The sequence below is a fragment of the Mastigoproctus giganteus genome, chromosome 7 (genome assembly GCF_048544385.1).
Source record: "Mastigoproctus giganteus isolate SK-2022 chromosome 7, ASM4854438v1, whole genome shotgun sequence".
NCBI classification, from domain to species: Eukaryota; Metazoa; Arthropoda; class Arachnida; order Uropygi; family Thelyphonidae; genus Mastigoproctus; species Mastigoproctus giganteus.
Window position 1 is genome coordinate 98736605 of NC_143581.1, and position 22970 is coordinate 98759574.

Sequence of the window (22970 nt, forward strand, 5' to 3'; positions counted from 1 at the left end):
GGATATCTACAAATTAACACGTGACATAGAAGCCTATGATAGATACAAGTTGATCTGTAACCAAGTTACAAAGGAGGTTAGGCAGGCGAAGGCAGATTACGAGAGATCCTTGGCAAGGGATGCGAAGAAAAACAGCAAAGAGTTCTTTACTTATGTAAACTCTAGAAGGAAGGGGATGAATCAGATTGGTTCACTTGATATCGATGGGTCAACTGTTGATGATCCTGCTCAGGTAGCTAACAAACTAAATGAATATTTTGCATCAACATTCACACATGAGGAGTTATTCAGCGCGGGGAATGCCAGAGGTGTATTCAACTCTAGCAATAAGCTAGAGAATATTGTAATAACTGAGAGTAAAGTGGAGGAGAAATTGTTGAAGATAAACACAAGAAAGGCACCTGGGGTGGATGGGATCTATCCAGTTATATTAAAGGAGGCAGCAAAGGAAGTAAGCAAACCCTTAGCCATAATTATGAGAGCTTCCTTGGACTCAGGGAGGTACCCATGTACTGGAGATGTGCAAATGTTACCCCAATTCACAAAGGAGGATCAAAGGCTGACACAAGTAATTATAGACCTGTGAGTTTAACTTCTGTTCCCGGAAAATTAATGGAGGCACTGGTTAAAGAAGCACTGCAGGATCATCTAGACAAGACTTCAGTTATAGCTCGGACACAGCATGGTTTTGTTAAGGGGTAGTCTTGCCTGACCAATTTGATTGGATACTATGATGCAGTCACAAAAGAACTGGATGCAGGGAATAACTTTGATATTATATACTTGGATCTTAGAAAGGCTTTTGATACTGTTGCACATGGAAGACTGCTGCACAAATTGGAGCAGTGTGGCATTGGAGGCAAATTGCTGCTATGGATAAAGGGGAGGTTGAGGGGGAGAAGACAGAGAGTGGTAATCAATGGACACTGCTCATCGTGGACTAATGTTATTAGTGGAGTCGCTCAGGGTTCAGTATTGGGTCCTTTATTGTCCTCTGTATTTATAAATGATATTGATGATGGTATATCAAGCTTAATGTCCAAGTTTGCAGACGATACGAAGGTTGGCAGGGTTGTCAAGGACACTACTGACACCATGCTACTGCAACAGGATCTGGAAAGGTTGAGCAGACGGGCTGAGAGGTGGCAAATGAAGTTTAACATTGACAAATGTAAAGTACTACATATGGGAAACAGCAACCCCAGAGCAACGTATCAACTCTGTGGTGCTACACTGACAGTGGTAGAGAATGAAAGGGACCTGGGGGTGGTGGTTGTGCAGGCAGATATGAAGTTCTCTGAAAAATTCCTATATATCATTGACAATACATAGGAATTTTTCTAGCAGGGATAAGGAGGTGATTATTCCCTTGTATAAGGCAATGGTCAGGCCACACCTAGAGTACTGTATACAGGCCTGGAGGCCTCATTTCAAGAAGGATGTAGAGCTGCTGGAACGAGTACAGAGAAGAGCAACAAGATTAGTTAATGGAACAAAGGGGGTGCTCTTACGAAGAAAGGCTTAAGTTTTGCGAATTACAGTGTCTGGAGACTAGGCACCAGCGAGGTGATCTGATAGAGGTGTACAAAGCCTTGAATGGTTTGAGCATGCTCAATGCTGATGGGATTCTTCCTCTTGCTCAGAATAATCACCCGAGAGGGCATAAGTTCAAATCGAGGAAAGACAGATGTAGGATAGATGTGCGGAAATTTGCCTTTAGCCAGCGGGTGGTTGTTAGGTGGAATAGACTTCCATCCCTTGTCGTGGAAGTTGATAGCCTAAATAAGTTTAAGGCTCAGTTGGACAGGTATTTCAAATGAACAGAGGGGTGAAGTGGAAGTGGTTATTTTTTATTTATTTATTTAACTTTATTTTTTGTTTTTGGCTGATGCTGCATAAGCTTGCTTTCTTGCATCAAATGCCTCTACTAATTCTAATGCTAATGCTAACAGCGCATTCTACCTTGATGTACTGTGTTGCCTGATGCACAAGAGTGAGCTCTGGCATTGAATTGGGAAGCTGATACCTTGATAGCCCCCATTTTAATTCCTTTGAGGGCATCTATTCTACACTTCAAACAAATAGTGGCACATCAGAATGCTCAGTTGGCACCTAATTTTGTCACACTCTGCAATTAGCACATACAAAGACAGCCTCCTTGGCTAGGTCATATCAAAAGGGATAGGTGGAACAGGACCAGGCTATGTCTGCCATGGGCAAAGGTCGATGACATTGTAGAGCAGATATCTTTTAAGAATTACTCAACAAGTACAGGTCAATGTTGAAAAAAAGCTGTGAGTTAGGGTTGAATTTGAAAGTGTCTGCAATTCTGCAGACACTTTCGGAGGGAGACACGATATACTCCCCTCCTATTGTGTCTGCAATTCTACAGACACGATAGGAGGGATTATATGATGAGATCCTTGTCGATCAGTTCGTCCCTGGAGAGATTGTGCAAGGCTGAAGTGGTAGAATTTTTCTCAGCCCGGTCTGTGCTTGTTAATAGGAGAGATTGCTTCTACAGGGATGGGATACACTTAAATAGAAAGGGTGCAAGAATATTTGCTGATGTTATCAAGGCAGTGTTAGGTGGGTCAGAAAACTGTTATCTTGGGGGAAATACATTGGCCTAATAGGTTAACAGTAGCCACTGGTAGAGGTGAAAGTGATTCTTGCAATGCTTCTATTGGAATGAGCAGCAGTTTGGAAAACAAGGTGCAGGGGATTTCAGAGACTGCTGGGAATCATTGCGGAACAAATAAATACATGGGTTGTGTCCTGCTCTTCCTCTTAGCCACCAATACATGGGTGGCTAAGAGGAAGAGCAGGTGCATGTATACTTGCGTGTACACCAATGCTAGGAGTATAGTAAATAAATTTGATGAATTTGAGTTATTGCTCAAAACATCAAATATCCAATTATATTCAAGGAGGTAGCAAAGGAAGTAAGCAAACCCTTAGCCATAATTATGAGTGCTTCCTTGGATTCAGGAGAGGTCACCATGGACTAGAGATGTGCAAATGTGACCCCCAATTCACAAAGGAAGATCAAAGAGTGACACAAGTAAATCCAGACCTGTTAGTTTAACTTCTGTTCCTGGGAAATTAATGGCGGTACTGCTTAAAGAAGCACTTCAGATCATCTAGACAAGACTTCAATTGTAGATTGGACACAGCATAGATTTGTTAAAGGTAAGTCTTGTCTGACCAATTTTATGGGATATCATGATCTGGTCACGAAGGAACTGGATGCAAAGAATAATATTTGGATCTTAGGAAGGCTTTTGATACTGTTGCAATGGAAGACTGCTGCACAAATGTGCAGCAGTCTTCCATGTCCATTCCAAGTGACTGGAGCAGTGTTTTATTGGAGGCAAATTTCTGCTATGGATAAAGGGATGGTTGAGTGGGAGAAGACAGAGTGGTAATCAATGGACACTGCTCTTCTTGTACTAATGTTATTAGTGGAGTTCCCCAGAGTTCAGTGTTGGGTCTATTGTTGTTTTCTGTATTTATTAATGGTGATGATGGTATATCACGATTAATGTCTTAAGTTTACAGATGATACGAAGGTTGGCAGGGTTGCAAATGACAGTACGCTACTGCAGCAGGATCTAGAAAAGTTGAGCAGATTGGCTGAGAGGTGGTAACTGATGTTTATCATTTAAAAAAATGTAAAGTACTCTATATGGGAAGCACTAACCTCAGAGTAACGTATCAACTGTGTGGTACTACACTGAGGGAGGTAGAGAATGAAAAGGAGACCTGGGGAAATCATGCACTCAGATATGAAGTTTTCCGAGCAGTGCAGACAGTCTGCTAGAGTACCAAATTGTGTCTTGTCAATGATATATACAGGAATTTTTCTAGCATGGATAAGGAGGTGATTATTACCTTGTATAAGGCACGGGGCTCAGAGGGGAACAGGTATCCTGTGTGTTATCAGACACTCAGCCTGAAACACTGATGGATCCAATATCTCTCTATTACAGAAGATTTAGGAGAAGTCCGGTTGGCCTGCCTCCCTAAAATCCACTCATGCACACCTTTTCGATGGTAAGCCGTGTTACGTCACTTAGGTGGCAACGAATGTGTAGAGTGGTTCTCTTCAAGACGCCTGGTCAGCGTGAAGAGGAAAAGACCAAACCCTCCAGCATATGACAGCACAACAAAACAAATGGCCCTCAGTCCCCAGCAGCTTTCACTCTCCTTCTTACAGCAGCGAGAGGATCAGAGTGGAAGCAGAGGGTGCAAGAATCTCAGGGTACAACCAGGCTGCCATGCATGGAAACTGAATTTGGCCTGTTATAACGTAAATCACTCATCGGTGAAGACAGGATATTAGAGCTGGAAAAGGAATTAGAAAATGTGAATTGGAATATCATCGGTTTGGCTGAAACAAGAAGAAGAAATGAATCATTTATAAGTTTATCATGTGGAAATCCACTGTTCACCAATGGAAACAGTGAAAGGAGTGAAAGTGGAGTTGGGTTTCTGGTCCATAAAGATTTTAAAAACAACATTATGGTATTCAAAAGTACATCACCAAGGGTGTCAAGACTAATACTCAAGATTTCTGTGAGGTAAAAGCTAAAGATTATAATGATTTATGCACCAACATCGAGCCATGATGATGAAGAGGTTGAAGAAATGTACACCGAAATTGAGAGTCTTCTAGATGAGCAGAAAACCCACTACACTATTATTATGGGGGACTTCAATGCTAAGGTTGGAAAAAGGCAAAACAACGCAGAAAGAGGAACTATAAGAAATTTTGAAATTGGTGAAAGAAATAAAAGAGGTGAAAGACTTGTGGAATTTGCAGAATCTCAAGGACTGTAAGAAATGAACACTTTTTTTTTCAAGAAAAGGGTGAACAGAAAGTGGACATGGAAGAGTCCAAATGGATTAACTACTAATGAAATCGACTTCGTCCTCACTAGCAGAAGATATATTGTGAATGATGTTACCATCCTGAATAAGGTAAATGTTGGAAGGGATCACAGAATGGTAAGATGTACACTGGGTATAGATGTAGGAAAGGGAAGGAAAAAACAGACTCGAGTAAATGATATGCAAAGCCATTAGAAAGAATCGAGTAAATAATATAAAGTTCTTTGAGATAACAGAAGAGGAGAAAAAGCAGTATGTACTGGAACTTAAGAACAAGTTTGAGCTTCTGCAGACTGCTCAGACCAAGATATCGACGAGGAATATTACAACTTTCTAAAAGTGATAAAGCCCAATAGGGAAAAATAAATCCAAAGAAGAAAAAATTAGTCAAGAAACACTTGTCATGGTGAACCGAAGACGACAAATGAAGAGGAAGAAAAACACTGACAGGGAGAAAATTGAGTATACTGAGTTATGCAAAGCCATTAGAAAGATACTCAGAGATGACATAAGAAGAAGATTTAACACAAGAAAAGTAGAACAAGCATTAAGGGAAAACAAAGGATTTAAATCAACAGCCATGAGCATTAATACAGAAAGACAAATACTGAAACTGAAGAATAGCGATGGCGTACTTATAAACAGCAGAGAAGGCATAATTCAAATAGCAGAAGACTACTATAGAGAATTATACAAGGAGCAAGGGAATGATGCTAGCAGTGGGGAAGATGGATTGCAAAGTAGCAACACATACAACATAGCCGATATTCTTCCTGATGAGGTAGAACATGCATTGAAAAAAATGAAGAATCAGAAAGCTCCGGGGGAAGATGAAGTTACTGTAGAGTTCTTAAAATTGGGAGGAAGAGACATAATACAAAAACTGCCAAGGCTCTTCACAAAGTGCATTCGAAAAGGTGTGACGCCTAAGCAGTGGAATAATGCAATCATAGTTTTTGCTCCCTAAGAAAGGAGATAAATCAGAAATTGGAAATTATAGACCAATTATAAATTATAGACCTTGTCATCCCACATCCACAAGTTGTTCACAAGGGTCAAGATTAGAAAGAATACTTGATGAGAATCAACCGAAAGAGCAAGCTGGCTTTAGGACAGGATTCTCAACTATGGATCACCTTCACGTAATAGCACAGCTAATGGAGAAAGCAAATAAATATAAAAACACCATTATGCCTGGCATTTGTGGATTATGAAAAGGCATTTGACTCCATACAGCATAAGGCAATGTTTCGGGCACTGGAAAGACAAGGCATAGATACCCCATATATTATGATTTTGAAGAAAATATATGAGAGAGCTACCTCCTTTATTAGACTAGAGAAAGACAGTAGGAAATTTAAAATCGAGAAAGGAGTTCGACAAGGAGACACAATATCTTCGAAGTTGTTTACTGCTGCCTTTGAGGAAGCTTTCAGAAGATTAGACTGGCCGTGGAAAGGAGTCAATGTGAACGGAGAGTACCTAAACCATTTATGATTTGCAGATGACATTGTGGTCATAAGCCACGATCCCAAAGAATTAGAGGAAAATCTTAATCAGTTATGCACAGTTAGTAAGGATTTTGGACTAAAGATGAATATGGCTAAAACCAAAGTAATGATAAACAAGTATGCCACAGAAAGGGAAATAATGATTCAAGGAGCAGTAATTGAAAAGGTGGAGTCATATACTTATCTGGGACAAGTCATTAGCTGTAATAATGATAAATGGCTGGATGTCGAGAGAAGAATAAATTTTGGATGGATAGCATTCAGGAAATATAGTCACATACTGAAGAGCAATATCCCAGTTTGTCTGAAATGTAAAATAATGAACCAATGTATACTCCCCACCATGACTTATGGAAGTGAAACTTGGGCACTCACGAAAAGAATGGAAGAGAAGCTAAGAACTACACAGCGAAGAATGGAACGAATTATATTGGGAATCAGACTGTTAGATAAGAAGAGAAACACATGGATTAGGCAGCAAACTCAAGTAAAGGACATTCTTATCAAAACTAAAGAACTAAAATGGTCTTGGGTAGGACACAGAGCTCGAAGACATGATGACAGATGGACTAAGAAAATAACAGAATGGTATCCAAGAGGAGCTAGAAGAAAACCTGGAAGACAAAGGCGGAGATGGATAGATGAAATTCATGAGTTTGTGGGTAGTAAATGGATGGCCAGTGCTCAAAACAGAAGGAACTGGAAAGTTGCTGCAGAGGCCTTCATCCTGCATTGGATTGAAAATGGCTGATGATGATGATGATAAGGCAATGGTCAGGCCACACCTTGAGTACTCTATTCAAGTCTGAAGGCCTCATTTATAGCCGGGTTTAGAGCTGCTTGAATGAGTACAGAGAAGGGTAACAAGATTAGTGAATGGAACAAAGGATTGCTCTTACGAAAAAGGCTTAAGTGATTTGAAAATTACAGTGTCGGGAGATTAGGCACCTGCGTGGTGATATGATTGAGGTGTGTAAAGCCTTGAATGGTTCGAGCATGTTCAGTGCTAATGGGATTCTTCCTCTTGCTCAGAATAATCGCCTGAGAGAGCATAAATTCAAATTGAGAAATGAGAGTTATAGGATAGATGTGCAAAAATTTGCCTTTGTCCAGGGGGTGATTGATTGCTGGAACAAACTTCCATCTGTTGTAGAAGTTGACAGCTTAAATAGATTCGAGGCAGAACTAGACAAACATTTGCAGTGAGTGGATGGGTGAAATGAGAAGGTTTTTTTTTTTTTTTGCCTGATGCTGTATAAGCTTGCTTTTCTGCATCATATGCATTTACTAATGTTCTTTTCCAGAAAGGCGCCGCCTCCGTAGCCAGGTGGGCAGGATCACTAGTGCGCTGCACATGCTTCTTGATTAGACCAGAGTTCGAGCCTGTGCCCACCAAATACGTAGGATGCGTAAAGGTCAGAGAATGACCACCGCATATCGCCGCAGCAATATGGCCATAGTTGCTAATGCACCTAAAACCCAAATAACAAACAAACATTTAACAAGTGAACTATTTTTTTTATGTTGTAAATCTTTGGCGAATGAGCCCTTAGGTTCCCCCCCCCCCCCCGAGTCACAGCACTCCTACTACTTTGTGCCCTTTACTCTGCAACTGTAGTCTGGGGTATGATATACATTTAAATATAGTTTTCTTTGATGAACAATTATAATTAATAAATATTAATTAATTTAATTGATTAATTCACAATACTACACTAAGCTGGTTCAGTGATACGTATTACACTGTCAAGTTTAATGTTATTAGCATTAGTAGAGGCATATGATGCAGGAAAGCAAGCTTATGCAGCATCAGCCAAAAAAAAAAAAAAAAAAAAAACCCTTGCACTTCACCCCTCTGTTCGTTTGAAATTACCTGTCCAGCTGAGCCTTAAATTTATTTAGGCTATCAACTTCCACAACAAGGGATGGAAGTCTGTTCCACAAACCAACTACCCACTGGCTAAAGGCCAATTTCCACACATCTGTCTTTCCTCAATTTGAATTTATGCCCTCTCAGGTGATTATTCTGAGCAAGAGGCAGAATCCCATCAGCATTGAGCATGCTCAAACCATTCAAGGTTTTATACACCTCTATCAGATCACCTCGCTGGTGCCTAGTCTCCAGACACTATAATTTGCAAAACTTAAGCCTTTCTTTGTAAGAGCAATCCTTTGTTCCATTCACTAATCTTGTTGCCTTTTTCTGTACTCGTTCCAGCAGCTCTACGTCCTTCTTGAAATGAAGCCTCCAGACCTGTATACAGTACTCAAGGTGTGGCCTGACCATTGCCTTATACTAGGGAATAATCACCTTCTTCTCCCTGCAAAAAAAATTCCTGTATATCATTGATAAGACACCATGAGCTACTCTTGCAGCCTGTCTGCACTGCTCAGAGAACTTCATATCTGCCTGCAATATTACCCCCAGATCCTATTCGTTCTCTACCACTGTAAGTGTAGTACCACAGAGTTGATATGTTCCTCTGGGGTTGCTGTTTCCCATATGTTGTACTTCACATTTGTCAGTGTTAAACTTCATTTGCCACCTCTCAGCCCATCTGCTCAACCTTTCCAGATCCTGTTGCAGTAGCATAGTGTCAGTAGTGTCCTTAACAATCCTGCCACCTTTGTATTGTCTGCAAACTTGGACATTAAGCTTGATATACCATCATCAATATTATTTATAAATACAGAAAACAATAATGGACCCAACACTGAACCCTGAGGGACTCCACTAATAACATTAGTCCACGATGAGCAGTGTCCATTGATTACGACTCTCTGTCTTCTCCTCCTCAACCACCCCTTTATCCATAGCAGCAATTTGCCTCCAATGCCACACTGCTTCAATTTGTGCAGCAGTGTTCCATGTGCAACACTATCAAAAAAAAAAAAAAGCCTTTCTAAGATCCAAGTATATAATATCAAAGTTATTCCCTGCATCCAGTTCTTTTGTGACTGCATCATAGTATCCAATCAAATTGGTCAGGCAAGACTTCCCCTTAACAAAGCCATGCTGTGTCCGAGCTATAACTGAAGTCGTCTAGATGATCCTGCAGTGCTTCTTTAACCAGTGCCTCCAATAATTTTCATGGAACAGAAGTTAAACTCACAGGTCTCTAATTACTTGTGTCAGTCTTTGATCCTCCTTTGTGAATTGGGTTTACATTTGCACATCTCCAGTCTATGGATACTGAGTTCTCTCCTGAGTCCAAGGAAGCTCTCATAATTATGGCTAAGGTTTTGCTTACTTCTTTTGCTGCCTCCTTTAATATAACTGTATAGATCCCATCCACCCCAGGTGCCTTTCTTGTGTTTATCTTCAACAATTTCTGCTCCACTTTGCTCTGTTATTACAAGATTATCTAGCTTACTGCCAGAGTTGAATACACCTCTGGCATTCCCCTCGCTGAATAACTCCTCATGTGTGAATGTTGATGCAAAATATTCATTTAGTTTGTTAGCTACCTGAGCAGGATCATCAACAGTTGAATCATCGATAAGAAGTGGACCAATCTGATTCATCCCTTTCCTTCTAGAGTTTACATAAGTAAAGAACTCTTTGCTGTTTTTCTTTGCAACCCTTGCCAAAGATTTCTCGTAATCTGCCTTCGCCTGCCTGACCTCTTTTGTAACTTGGTTACAGATCAACTTATGTCTATCATAGGCTTCTGTGTCACGTGTTAATTTATGTGTGTCCCATGCATTTTTCTTCTCTGCCATTAGTTCTCATTAGTTCATCTGACATCCATTTAGGCCTAAACCTTGAACAATATTTCTTAGTCGGTATGTAAAGCCTAGTAGCTTCCAAGATAAGTTCTTTGAATGCTTCCCATTTTGAATTCGCTGTTGGTAACATCATCAGTTGGTCCCACTGTATAGAATTTAAATACTGTCTCAGACCATCGTAGTCGCCTTTACGAAAGCAATAACCCTTCCTTTTACCCCTGATCGCAGTTACTTCTTTGAGTAAATCCAACTTCAGCACACTGTGATCACTGCCACCTAGTGGTTCTTTTGTCTGCAGTTTCTTAACGCATGAAGAATCACTGCTGATAATCAAATCAAGAGTATTACTTCCTCTGATTGCCTCCCGAACATGCTGATGTAGAAAACAATCACCCAATAAATCCACAAAAGCCTTGCTAGTGTGTGGGTGATCAACCCACAAATTCCAGTCAATATCTGGGAAATTAAAATCCCCCATTATAAGACTCTCTGATTTACTGGGCCCCTCTATTTCCCTGTACAGTTTCTTATTATACTCATCAGAGTCATTAGGCCAAAGCACGCTGCTACTCTCAATTTTGATGTCCCAATGCTTATGTCACACCAAACTGACTCAACAGTGCACTGTCGACTGGCTTCACTTCCTTGGATTTTATGTGTTTCTTAACTAATAGCATAACCCCTCCTCTCTTCCTATCCCGTCTATCCTTTTTGTAGACATTGTACTCCCCAAATTCCAGTTCTGCATTCCTTATATCTGTGTGACACCACGTCTCTGATATCCCAACAATATCCGACTTTGATGCTTTGAGCAATACCTCAAATTCATCAAATTTATTTACCAAACTCCTAGCATTCGTGTACACGCAAGTCTACATGCACCTGTTCTTTTTCTTAGCTACTCTAACACAACCCATTTGTTTATTTGTACCGCAGTGACTCCCAGCGGTCTCTGAAATATCCTGCATCTTGTTTTCCAGGCTTCTGCTCATTCCAATAGAAGCAGTGCAAGAATCACTTTCACCTCTGCCAGTGGCTACTGTTATTCTATTAGTCCTTGTATCCCCCCAAGCTGGCAGTTTTCCGACCCACCTAACACTGCCTCAATAGTATCAGTAAATATTCTTGCACACTTTCTATTTAAGTGTATCCCATCCCTGTAGAAGCAGTCCCTTCTGTTAACAAGCACAGACCAGGCTGAGATAAATTCTTTCTATTCCTTACTATCGAGTTTGAGATTTACATTATGTGAAAGGTTAACAGTCACAATGTTAAATTAGTTATATCCTTAGCCAAATACAAAAGATATATGCCAAAAAAGTGATTAAAACCTTCAAAATACTTATTTACTACGATTAAAACCCTACTATTCTTCTGTGCAATCGGTTAAGCTACGTTAAATTAGTATTGGTACAACTAATAATTAATAAAAGAAAAGGAAATTAAACCTGTCATCCTATGCGTTTCCCTCACCTAAAGGTGCTATCCAGATGACCTTTGAATTTTCCCAAACTGTCAGCCTCTACCACCCATGTAGGCAACTTATTTCAGTAATTTATATCTCTCTGCTAAAATAAAACTTCCTGCAGTCCAATCTAAACATCTCCCCTCCCCCGGAACTTGAATTTATGTCCCCTAGTTCTAGCATCATTTATAAGCTTGAAAATTTCATCCTCATTCATTTTACTGATGCCTCTCAGAGCCTTAAACACCTCAGTCAAATTTCCTCTCAGTGTCTAGTTTCCAAACTCTGCAACCCACATATTCGAAGTCTTCCTTCATAAGGATGCCCTTTTGTCGATCTCATCAGGTGAGTTACCCATCTTTGCACCCTTTTAAGAAGCTCGATGTCTTTCTTTATGTGCAGTCTCCATACTTGAACAAAGTATTCCAAGTGTGGTCTAACAAAAGCCTTATGTAATGGGATTATCTCATCCCTATCTCTACTTGCAAAAGTTCAATAGATCATCGATAGGATGCCATGGGCCTTCCTTGCAACCTGTTTACAATGCTCAGAGAATTTCATGTATGACTATATTGTAAAACCCAAGTCCCTTTCCTCCAGTACTCGGTTTAGTTGAACTCCACCAAGTGAATAAGTTATTTTGGGATTACTGTTTCCCAGGTGTAATACCCTACACTTTGTTGGATTAAAGCATAGATGCCATTTTTCTGACCATTCCTGAAGTCTGTCTAGGTCTCTCTGAAGAAGCTCAAGTTGACACTTATCATTCACTACTCTACCAATTTTAACATCATCTGCAAATTTAGATATCACGCCCTCTATCCCTTCATCAGTGTCGTTTATGAAAATTAAAAACAACAGTGGTCCTAATACTGATCCTTGGGGAACCCCCACTTCTTACATCAACCCAATCTGAGGAATAGCCATTTATCACAACCCACTGCTTCCTGCCCTGAAGCCATCCTGATATCCATCTAAGGATTTTCCCTGTGATTCCAACCTGTTCCAGCTTTCAAAGCAACCGCTCATGCAGGATTGAGTCAAAAGTTTGCTGAAATCTAAATAAACAATGTCGAAATTATTCCCTACATCCAGCTCGTGAGTGACCCTTTCGAAATAGCGAACCAGATTTGTTAAACACGATTTTCCCTTTACAAAACCATGTTGAGTATCTTTGAGAATTTCAGTTCAATCCAAATGATCTTGAATTCCACCTTTGATCATTGCCTCCATGATTTTCCCTCCCACTGAAGTCAGACTGACAGGTTGATAATTTCCCACTTCACTCTTAGAAGCACCCTTATGTATGGGAGATACATTGGCACTTTTCCAATCCAAGGGAATCTCCCCAGAGTTTAGTGATGCTCGCATAATTAGCCTCAATGGTTCAATGTACTCACTTGCCACCTCCCTTAAGATTATAGGGTATATTCCATCAGCTTGAGGAGCGTTACTGGCCTGTAGGCTCAATTTTTTTCATTAAATAATCTTGCGAAATTTCAATATCATTAATTACATCTTTTTCAACTTCGCTCCCACAATTTCTCATCGTCACTAAAGGTTTTTGTGGCAATGGTAAATATCCCGCCAAAAACACCATAGGATAGCGGTACATTTAAAAAGTAGCTAAAAAGCAGTACAAGTAGCTAGTTGTAACTTACAAAATCACTAGCTAAATTTAAAAAATAAGGTAACGAATGCTACCAAGCCTATTTAATCTATTTGTAAAATGCAAATTAATATGTTAACTTATCAAAAATACTATAAAATTTCAAGATAAACTTATCCGTTTGCAGTTGCTACAGAACTCTACGTCTTCACCAAGCGAGACCTGGCGTCCCAAATCCAATTTTACATGACATCTGAGTTACTGTTAAGTCTTTAGACAGAATTTATAACTGGAAAAGCATCATAAGTTTTAGACAGTCCTATTTTAAGTTTTTCCCATGTCCCCCCATCTTTAATTCTTGCAATAAATCTGATTTTTAGAGCTCTTAGTATAAGTATTGGCATATAATCTTACAGCACACAAGATGGAAGTTTGTTCCAACAATCAGTTACCCTCTGGTTGAGAGCATTTTGCACATCTCTCCTGTAGCCATTCTTTCAAAATTTATGTTGCCTAATGTATTTTGTGTGTTGTCGAAGTTTGCTTTTTAAATTTAAGTTTATTTAATCCATTTAATACCTTAAAACATTTCAAAGAGGTCACCTTGCAGTCTTAATTTCCAAGTGCTTCAACTTGCAGAACTGAAGTCTTTCATTATAAGAGTATCCTTTTGTGTCCTTGGCTAATTTTGTTTTTCCTATCTGTATACAGATCCACATCCCTTTTAAAATCAGGCTTCCAAAACTATAGTACTCAAGGTGCAGCGTAAATAGCCTTATACATCAGGATAATCACTTCCTTGTTTTTTTTTTTTAGTGAAGTTCCTGTATATCACTGACAGAACCCCATGAGTAGTCTGAGCAGTCTGCCTGCACTACTTAGAGAACTTCATGTTGGACTGTATGATATGATACCCTTAGGTATTTTTTCGACACCACCTTTAGGATGGTACCAACCAATTGGTATGTTATTCTGAGATTACAGCTATCCACGTGAAGAACCTTGTTTATCAATGTTAAACTTAAATTGCCACTTCTTCATCTATCTGAGTAGTATGCCTTGATTTCTTTCATTTACCTCCCTGCCAACCTTTGTACCTGCAAACTTACACAATAAATTTGTTATACCTTAATCGGCATCATTAGTAAATATTGAAAACAGTAAGAGGTTCAGCACTAAACACTAAGGGACTCCACTGATAACATTAGTTCAAGAAGAGTGGTGCCCATTTAAAACCACCTTCACACTAGTAAATCCTGTCAACTTGCAATCTGGCTTCCTGATTTAGAATATTGCCAAGAATATAGATGAGTCATTACACTCTGAAACTGTCCTGATTTGCAACTTGACTCCCAGACCTATGATAAAGCGTAGGACAGACTGATGAATCGTAACTTATCATGTTGACTTTCTCTGCTCCACAGAGACAGAGTCAACATGACTCACAGAGAATATAAAATATAGGCACACTGGTTACTGCGATCACAGATATTATCATTTGTGTAATGTCATTACTCTTATAAAGTCCTAATCAGATATATATACTAATACATAGAAGAAATGTTGTTTGTTGTTATCAGCACTTCAGTTTTTGTTATTACTTTTTTATATTATCATGGTTTATGCATGTGCAGTTGAAGTAGTCACATCCTGATTTGTTCTTGAACTCCGCTGTGTTGCATATCCAGTTAATGCTGTTGCTTTATACAGTTCTTGTAGCTTCCAGATGATTGTTCCTCCTATCAGTCTGATTATTTTACAGTAGAGCATTAATTGTTTTCTAATCCTTTATTTTAATCTTTTCTTTATTTGTTTTTAATGGTTGTATACCTTTCTAGAAACATTGACAGTTTTCTAAAAACTTTTATAAAAGTTTCCAGTTTTTTTTAAATGAAAACTCCAAACACGAGAAGTATTAGAACCTATAGTACTTAGTACCCTGCATGGGTTGGAGGTTGAGAAGATGAAAGAAGATATTTGTTGACATTAGACTTGAACTTCTGTAGACTGTAATTTTCAGGAAATATGTATGAAGGAAGGTTGTTCCAGAAAACGACAGTTGAACAAATAAACGAGGAAGATGAAAAGTTGGTTCTATGAGTTTGATAGTTGGATAGTAAATGTATGTTGGCTGATGACGGCATGTGTTCAGACTATCTTAAAAGAGAGAGCAGGAATTATAGAAGCCAATTCAGAAGAACAATGACCATGGAAGTATCTGTAGGAAAGGCATGCAGCAGAAACAGTACGTCTCTGTAAGACAGAGAGTTGAGAGACTCTGTTAGAGATGAGTCATTAATTAACCTAACTGCCCTCGTCTGAATGGAATCTAGAAGCCCGAGAAAAGTTTTGGGGCACCGCCCCACATGTGGGAACAGTATTTCATGATAGGGCGGATTTGCGATTTGTACAGAGTGAACAGCTGTTTGGAAGAAAAGTAACGCCGAGAGAGAAAAAGAAAACCAAGTTTTTTAGATGCAAAGGAAGCAATATGTGAAATTTGCTTGTGCCAAGAGAGATTAGAAGTCAGAGTAATCCCCAAAAGAGATATATCATCTTGCCTAGAAATCAGAGTTTCACCAAAGATAAGCATAGGAGCAGAAGAATCCTTTTTGCAAGATATAAGACTAGATTGAGTTTTAGAAGGATTGAAATCAACTAAGTTATCTTTGCCCCAATGGAGAATTACATGGAGATCGGCATTTAAGGAATTCTTAGTTGATATTTGAGAAGTTGAAGCCGTTTGAGCAGAGTAAGATTTCTAAAACTGGAAAATGAAATGCAATGTGCTATCATCAGCAAAACTTTGGATAAGATTTCCAGTCAATAGAAGGTCATTAATATAGAAGAGGAAAAGAGTGGGGAGGTAAGAACTGAACCTTGGGGGACACCAGCATTAGTGGAGAAATTAGAAGACAGAGAGCCATCTACCATCACCCTCAGTGAGCGGTCAGAGAGAAAACTGGATAACCAATTACAAAAAACAGTTGGCAAACCATAAGAAGGAAGCTTGTTTAGAAGACCTTTATGCCAAACACGATTGAAAGCCTTTGAGATGTCAAGAGCAACTGCTTGTGTTTCACGGAAATTTTCAATTGAATTTGCCTATAAATGGGTAACATAAGCCAGAATATCACCAGTGGATGGACACTAACAGAATCCATACTGGCGATTGTTGATCAGATGGCATTTTTCTAGATAGTTTAAGAGTTGGCAGTTAATTGATTTCTCCATTACTTTAGAAAGAGTAGAAGTAATTGCAATGGGACAATAATTGGATGGGAGGGATTTGTCATCCTTTTCTACTCTTAGCATGTTCAAAATCTAGTTTGGACTGATTAATAACTGCTTTACAATTGTTGCGAGCTTGGGTGTAGGCAGAAAATGAAACTGAAAAATTGGAAACAAGCCATTTACAATATGCAACATTCCTCTCTTGAACAGCCTTAGCACATTTATTGGGAAACCAAGGTTTAGATAAATGAGATTTTAAGGTGGAATGTGGAATAAAGGATTCCATTTTTACAGGAATAATTTCACTGAAACGATCTGAGCATATCTGCAATAAGGCCTCTGGGGTTGGGATTATTCATACCACCAATTTTAAACACACACACCAACTGTTTATGACTGAATGAATAATGAAATAAAATAAAATGATAGAAAAGACTGTAAAATAATATTTACAAAAAAACTTTTAATTATTTACAAAAAACTAAACTATAACAAAAATAAAATAAGTAAATAAGTTAAAATGCATTAAAATATAAATATAAAAAGACGATAAAAAACACTATTAGAGTTTTCGGAGGTGTCTGCCTCCTTCCTCAGTAATAGTGAGACCTAAGCGACACATCCTTAAATACCAGGTTCACAGCACACGTGGATGACCAGGCGCATACTCAGCATTCCTTTCACTTGTACCAGAACCGGAAGTGGTCTGGAGACGTGGAAAATTAAAACGTTTATCTCTGGCCAAAACCACCGCCTCAAAAAGGGGGTGAAGCCTAACTCCCCTGTCTCTGTTCATGCTATTGTTACCAGAGGATCCAATCCACAGACTTTCCAGCCACTTGCGATCCCAGAATCTATGCGCCCGGTCAAGGATGACAGCATTGTTGGGGGAGATCTGGTGTTGTTTTTCCCAATAGTGCTCGGCAGTGGCGGATTTATTGAGCTCTGCGGTCCGTATCGCTCGTGAATGTTCCCCCAGACGGTCCTTGAGACGCTGTCCTGTCTCCCCCACGTAACATTCCCCACAATCCGGGCATGTGATCTCATATACGACCCCACTACTAGAATCCCTAGTAATGGGGTCTTTGACCTGTGACACTGCTGTGTGCAACCTCCGGCCCAGAAGCTGCATACAGCGTGTCTGAAAGTCGCGAAGCATCCTCGCGATGCGATCTGACAGGCCCGGATAGTAGGGAACATACATTGTGGTAAGCGGTACAGGCGGAACTACCCGATTGGGCTCTTCCTCTCTGTTGTATTCATCAATGACCCTCTGGGGGGGGGGGTCATTGATGCACCTCATAACCTCATAAGATCCGTCGTGATTTTCCTAATTTCCTTCTCCCCCTCCTCAGGGGTACTGCAATGTGTTCTCACCCTACCCAAAAGTGCTCTGGCCACACTATTTTTATGTTGGACAGTCTGTGCCGTCCTATAATGTGTGTACTGGCCCCTACACATTGGTTTCCTATAAACCTTAGTTCTAAGTCCTGGGCCTTCCCTGTATACCATTATGTCCAGAAATGGGAGGGTACCATCTATTTCTGCCTCCGAGGTGAATTTTATGAAGGGGGAGAAACCATTGAGAAATGAGACCACATCTTCCTCTCTCCCCTTCTTTACAATAGTGAACGTGTCATCAACGTATCGTTTCCACTTACGCATAGGGAACTCCAATCTCGCGAAAACCCTATTCTCAAATTCCTCCATAGCCAGATTTGCAACAATGGCGCTAATTGGAGAACCCATGGCTGTGCCGTGAACCTGTTTATACATCACTCCTTGGAAAACCAAGGTTGTACTAGAAAGACATAATTCAACAGCACCACATATCTTCTATGTTTATGTGGGATCTAGCACTTAAGGTATTATCCTTTTATAAAGCCAACCTCACACATTCTACCCCATGTGCTATGGGGATACACGTAAATAATGATATAACATCTAATGACATCATCATCTTGTCCTCCCCTATTTCTTGACTCCTTACAAAGTTCACAAATTCCACACTGTCTCCAATGACCGGGGAAATCAGCTGTGCCAGATATTTTGATAAAGCATACATAGGGCTACCAATGAAGGAAACTATGGGCTGTAATGGAACATTCTCCTTGTGTGTCTTAGGTAACCCATAAAATCTGGGCAGTCGACACCCTGTTGCATACATGGACCAATACTTGTCCTTTGGAATCTTTTCCATTCTTAGCCAGGAAAGTAGCATCTTATTTACACACTGTTCTAAGCTGGCCAAGGGGTTTCTGTGGATAATCTTATAAGTACCACTATCACCTAATAAGTCTAACACTTTCTTGTGGTAATCTTCTTTGTTTAATACCACTGTTGATCTGCCTTTATCTGCTGGTAGGATTATAATATCTTCGTCCCATTTATTTTATTTCATTATTCAATCAGTCATAAACGGTTGGTGTGTGTGTTTAAAATTGGTGGTATGAATAATCCCAACCTCAGAGGCCTTATTGCAGATATAGTTAATGTTTATGGCCATACAGTTTTGCGGCACATCCGAAGGTTCCAAAGATATAGCATAGCTGAGTCCAAACAGCAACAGCACTTAAGGTTTGCCTACCGTTGCAGGGATCATAATCTTATGCCACATGGATTTAGGATCAAGACACCATTTAAAGATGCCCGTTTGTCCAGGATTATCACATGGTATCAAAAGAAGGTTTTGAATACGTGGATTCAGAAACTTCATGATGACTTGAGACAATAATTAGGTGATATTAGTAGTAGATTGTCGCCCCTACACCTGATAGGTGTGAAGAGGTTAGGTATGGAGAGGATAAATAGGATTACCTATTCATATAAACAGAGACATATTAGGAAGTTTCGCACGTTATTAGAGGAGCAGTCCACTGTATTTAGGGGTAGCGACCATTCCAACTTTATTCAGAATTTAAGTGGCAAATCGTTAACCCAAGAACAAGAGAGACTATTGGCTCTTGGACCGAAGTTTGCATTGCTACCCCCTTAAACCTCCAATTACCGAAACATCTATGGGTATTGAGAGGGCAATTAGCAAATTACCTGAACATATTGCTAATCAAATTCGTGTTAAAGCTGTCACCATCCTGGGCCAAGCAAAAACGATTGCTCCAAATCTTACCCCGAAACAGAAGAACACTTAAACGGGACGAAGATATTATAATTTCATTCCTCCTTGTGGTGTGGGTGCCACACCTCGACCTCTGCTTATGTTGGTTCGCACCTGGGCGGTTACTGACAATGTGCTTCCGCATGGGAGTTATACTCAGGATTACTAACAGTCCTACCTCAGCATTCCTCCTTGTGGTGTGGGTGCCACACCTCGACCTCTGCTTATGTTGGTTCGCACCTGGGCGGTTACTGACAGTGTGCTTCCACATGGGAGTTATACTCAGGATTACTAACAGTCCTACCATCGTAAAGGTGGAAGCAGAGGATTTTGCTGTTACAGACTGTCCGAACTTTGCCGAAATTGGGTCCACTTGACTTGAGTGTCACCCAAATATCAGTTCCATCAGTGTTTTAGATTCCCAGGTCGCAAGCACAGCTTGTCTGGCATATCTGAGAGAATGACTGCGACAGTTTAAGGACCAAAGGTGTTCATCGTACTGTACATTCAAATTAAGTTATTTTACATTGCTTGATTTTAATGTTTTCTTTCTCTCAACTTACACCATTTTATATACACATTTCTGCCCAGCATCAATAAACAGTACTGAACAGCTGCACATTGTTTCATTGATTATTGTTATAAATTAATCTTTGTCCTGAAATGATCACAATAAGTGGAATCCACTGTATTTCCTTTGCAAAAGCCAGTTGTATCAGACAGTTTTAGTTAAAAGTTGTGGTGTAACAACCAAAAAGTTAGAGTATATCCAATTGTTGTATTTTGTTCTTGCCTGCTTCTGTATTATTTTAATGAGAGTTAATTATGTTTTGTTAAATACTGTTTAAGAGATAGATTAAAAAGAAATGCATTTCATAAATTGCCAGTGCAGTATTTGGTGATGCTTACAGTTCATGTGATTTTTATCTGTGTGATGTTATTAACATTTTATTATCTGCTGAATGGCATATCTTTGGAATAATTTTTTTATGGTAAATAATACAAGCTGCAGTTAGGAAGATATTTTTTAATTCAGTTCAGCTATATATTGTGTTTTAAAATATGTCTTAATTTTGTTTATTAGGCCATACAATGAAGGAAATATTTATTCTCAGAGAAGGAAGATTTCAGCGTATACCAGATATGGTTGTTTGGCCAAGTAAGTTAAGTTGATCTATTAAAATGATTGTGCACCAATTTTACTTCATGCTTGTATATTTCTCTCTACCCTTTGCTTTTCATGTGAAATGTCAATTTAGTTTTACCTATTTTGTGATATAGAAATAGACCTGTATTTATTATAATAGCCAACTTTTATTATTTTTTTGCACCTAAAGGCTATATTTCTTTTATTAAATATATTTCTGTGTATTAAATACATTTCTATATTAAATAAATATACTGTGGATTCTGGTTATTTGGGACACATTGGGACTAATGCACTTTGGCCCGATTTAGGGGCTGCACTAATTATGCAAAGTTTCATGTAAATAGTTAAAAATACAATGGAGCCCTGCTTTATGATTGGTTCACTGTACAATCAAATCACATTACAATCGACTCTTCATATTAATATACCATTCACTATAAGATACGTAGCAAGTGGTGGTCATTGTGATCAAGTTTGTGAATTGAATTTTAATTCTATTAAATGGCAATTCTAATAAGCGAAAATAGGAAGAATATTATCCACAAGCTATAAAAGTAAAGATATATTAAGGACAAATTTACACTTTGTTACCTTACCAATTAACAAATTTAAATATACTTGAAAATTGGAAGAATATTTTCCACAGGTTAGCAAAATAATAGTAAATTTACACTTACGTACATATCTTAATTAATACTGTAATATGTACATACTAATTGATATTTCTGTTCACTGACATTTTTTTGGGGTTGTAAAATTTAGAACAATAAAAAAGATAAGCAATCGATAACAAAGAATACAGCACACACACAAATTGCAACTAACCGGATATAACCAAGTGAGATTAAAAAAAAAAAAAAAAAAGGTACAGTGCAGCCATTATCAACCCACTGCAGGATGGAAGCCTCCTCAACAATTCATGCTGAGGGAAATGGACCATAATCTGCCACGCTGGTCCAGTGTGGGTTGGCAGATCAACCGTATTCAGCAGTCAGGGGTTTGAACCCCAGTCTACTCAAAGAGTATGTGCTACTGCACTCCCGCTCCTGACCACTCGGCTACGGAGGCCGTTTTAGAGTAACAAATTTATGAAGCTTAAAAAATAGGAATGAAGAGAAGAAAATTTATTTATGTTTTTTATATGATTGAAGATTTCAGTGAAGGGGAAACACATTTCGCCATAATAATGTAAAAACCCACAGAATTCCAGCTATCAGTATTATTATTACAAATGCAATAGGATTGAGTTTACTACCCATTTATAATAAATTGCACTAACAGAAATGTGCAATAAACTGGAAACTGCAAATTACTTTTAGTGTTTTATGGTTGCAATGACCTTCAGAAGTGTGCTTTAGATGACGTGGTCTGGTTGGAGACAATCGGGGGTGGGGGGGGAGAGATCTTGGTTGCTGCAATCTCCTGTCCCAATTAAACGGCATGTTGTCCCAATTAAGTGAAGAAAACCGTGACTATTTTCCAATTAGGTTCTGTTCTTTAAGATTTGTTCCAAATAAATGGCTGCCCTGATTAACCGGTGGCCCAAATAACCGGAATCCACTGTGTATGTATATTATTATTAGCCATATGGTGGAAGGAAGTCTGAGGCTTTATGATGCACCAGGCAAAAAAAAAAAAAAAAAAAATTCTGAATTACCCTGAGAGAGAAGTAGAAGGGAATCGCCAAGAACGAGAAGAATGATGATATCTAGGAAATGATGATCCTGGATGTGCCAAGCTCAGGGTCATGAGGGCTCACATCTGGTGAGTATCACCAGATGTGATGAGCCCCTGGAAGGTTATAAAATGTATTGTGAAATTTAGTCAAGTATAGCAAGTATATTTACTTGTGGTGTCTAATGCCGTTGTAATTTAATTTAATATTATGCAATTGCTAATTAATAAAAATAAAGAATGAAAAAATCATGTTGGATGTTAATTAGTTTACCATACACAAATCAGAATAGCCCCTACAAGCTTGCAGCCGACCGGGCTGAAAGCTTGTAGTGGCTATTCTGATGGTGGGTAAAGTGCCTGCCTGGCAACCCAAAGGTCATGGGTTCGTATCCTGTCTCGGGCTTGGATCAAAGTACTGCAAAAACCTTGGGAGGTGCATTATGGCCACAGAAGCCGATGTGCCAACAACTAACTTAAAAAAAAAAAAAAAAAAAAACAAGCTTCCAAATCACAATGACTTATACCAGAGTCCATTTATATACAGGTGCTGGCTCATCAGTATGTAAATAAAAAAACACACCTCTCAA

General features: G+C 39.1%; 1 protein-coding gene across 2 annotated transcripts in view; it reads left to right on the top strand.

Moving 5' to 3' along the window:
* The window catches only part of Agps (alkyldihydroxyacetonephosphate synthase), a 467281-nt gene that overhangs the window by 112437 nt on the left and 331874 nt on the right, over nucleotides 1–22970 (top strand). For both annotated transcript variants that reach the window (XM_090377792.1, XM_090377793.1), the window contains one exon: nucleotides 20641–20715. In XM_090377792.1, coding sequence (XP_090233918.1) covers nucleotides 20641–20715 — 75 coding nt within the window. The remainder of the gene's footprint in view (nucleotides 1–20640; nucleotides 20716–22970) is intronic.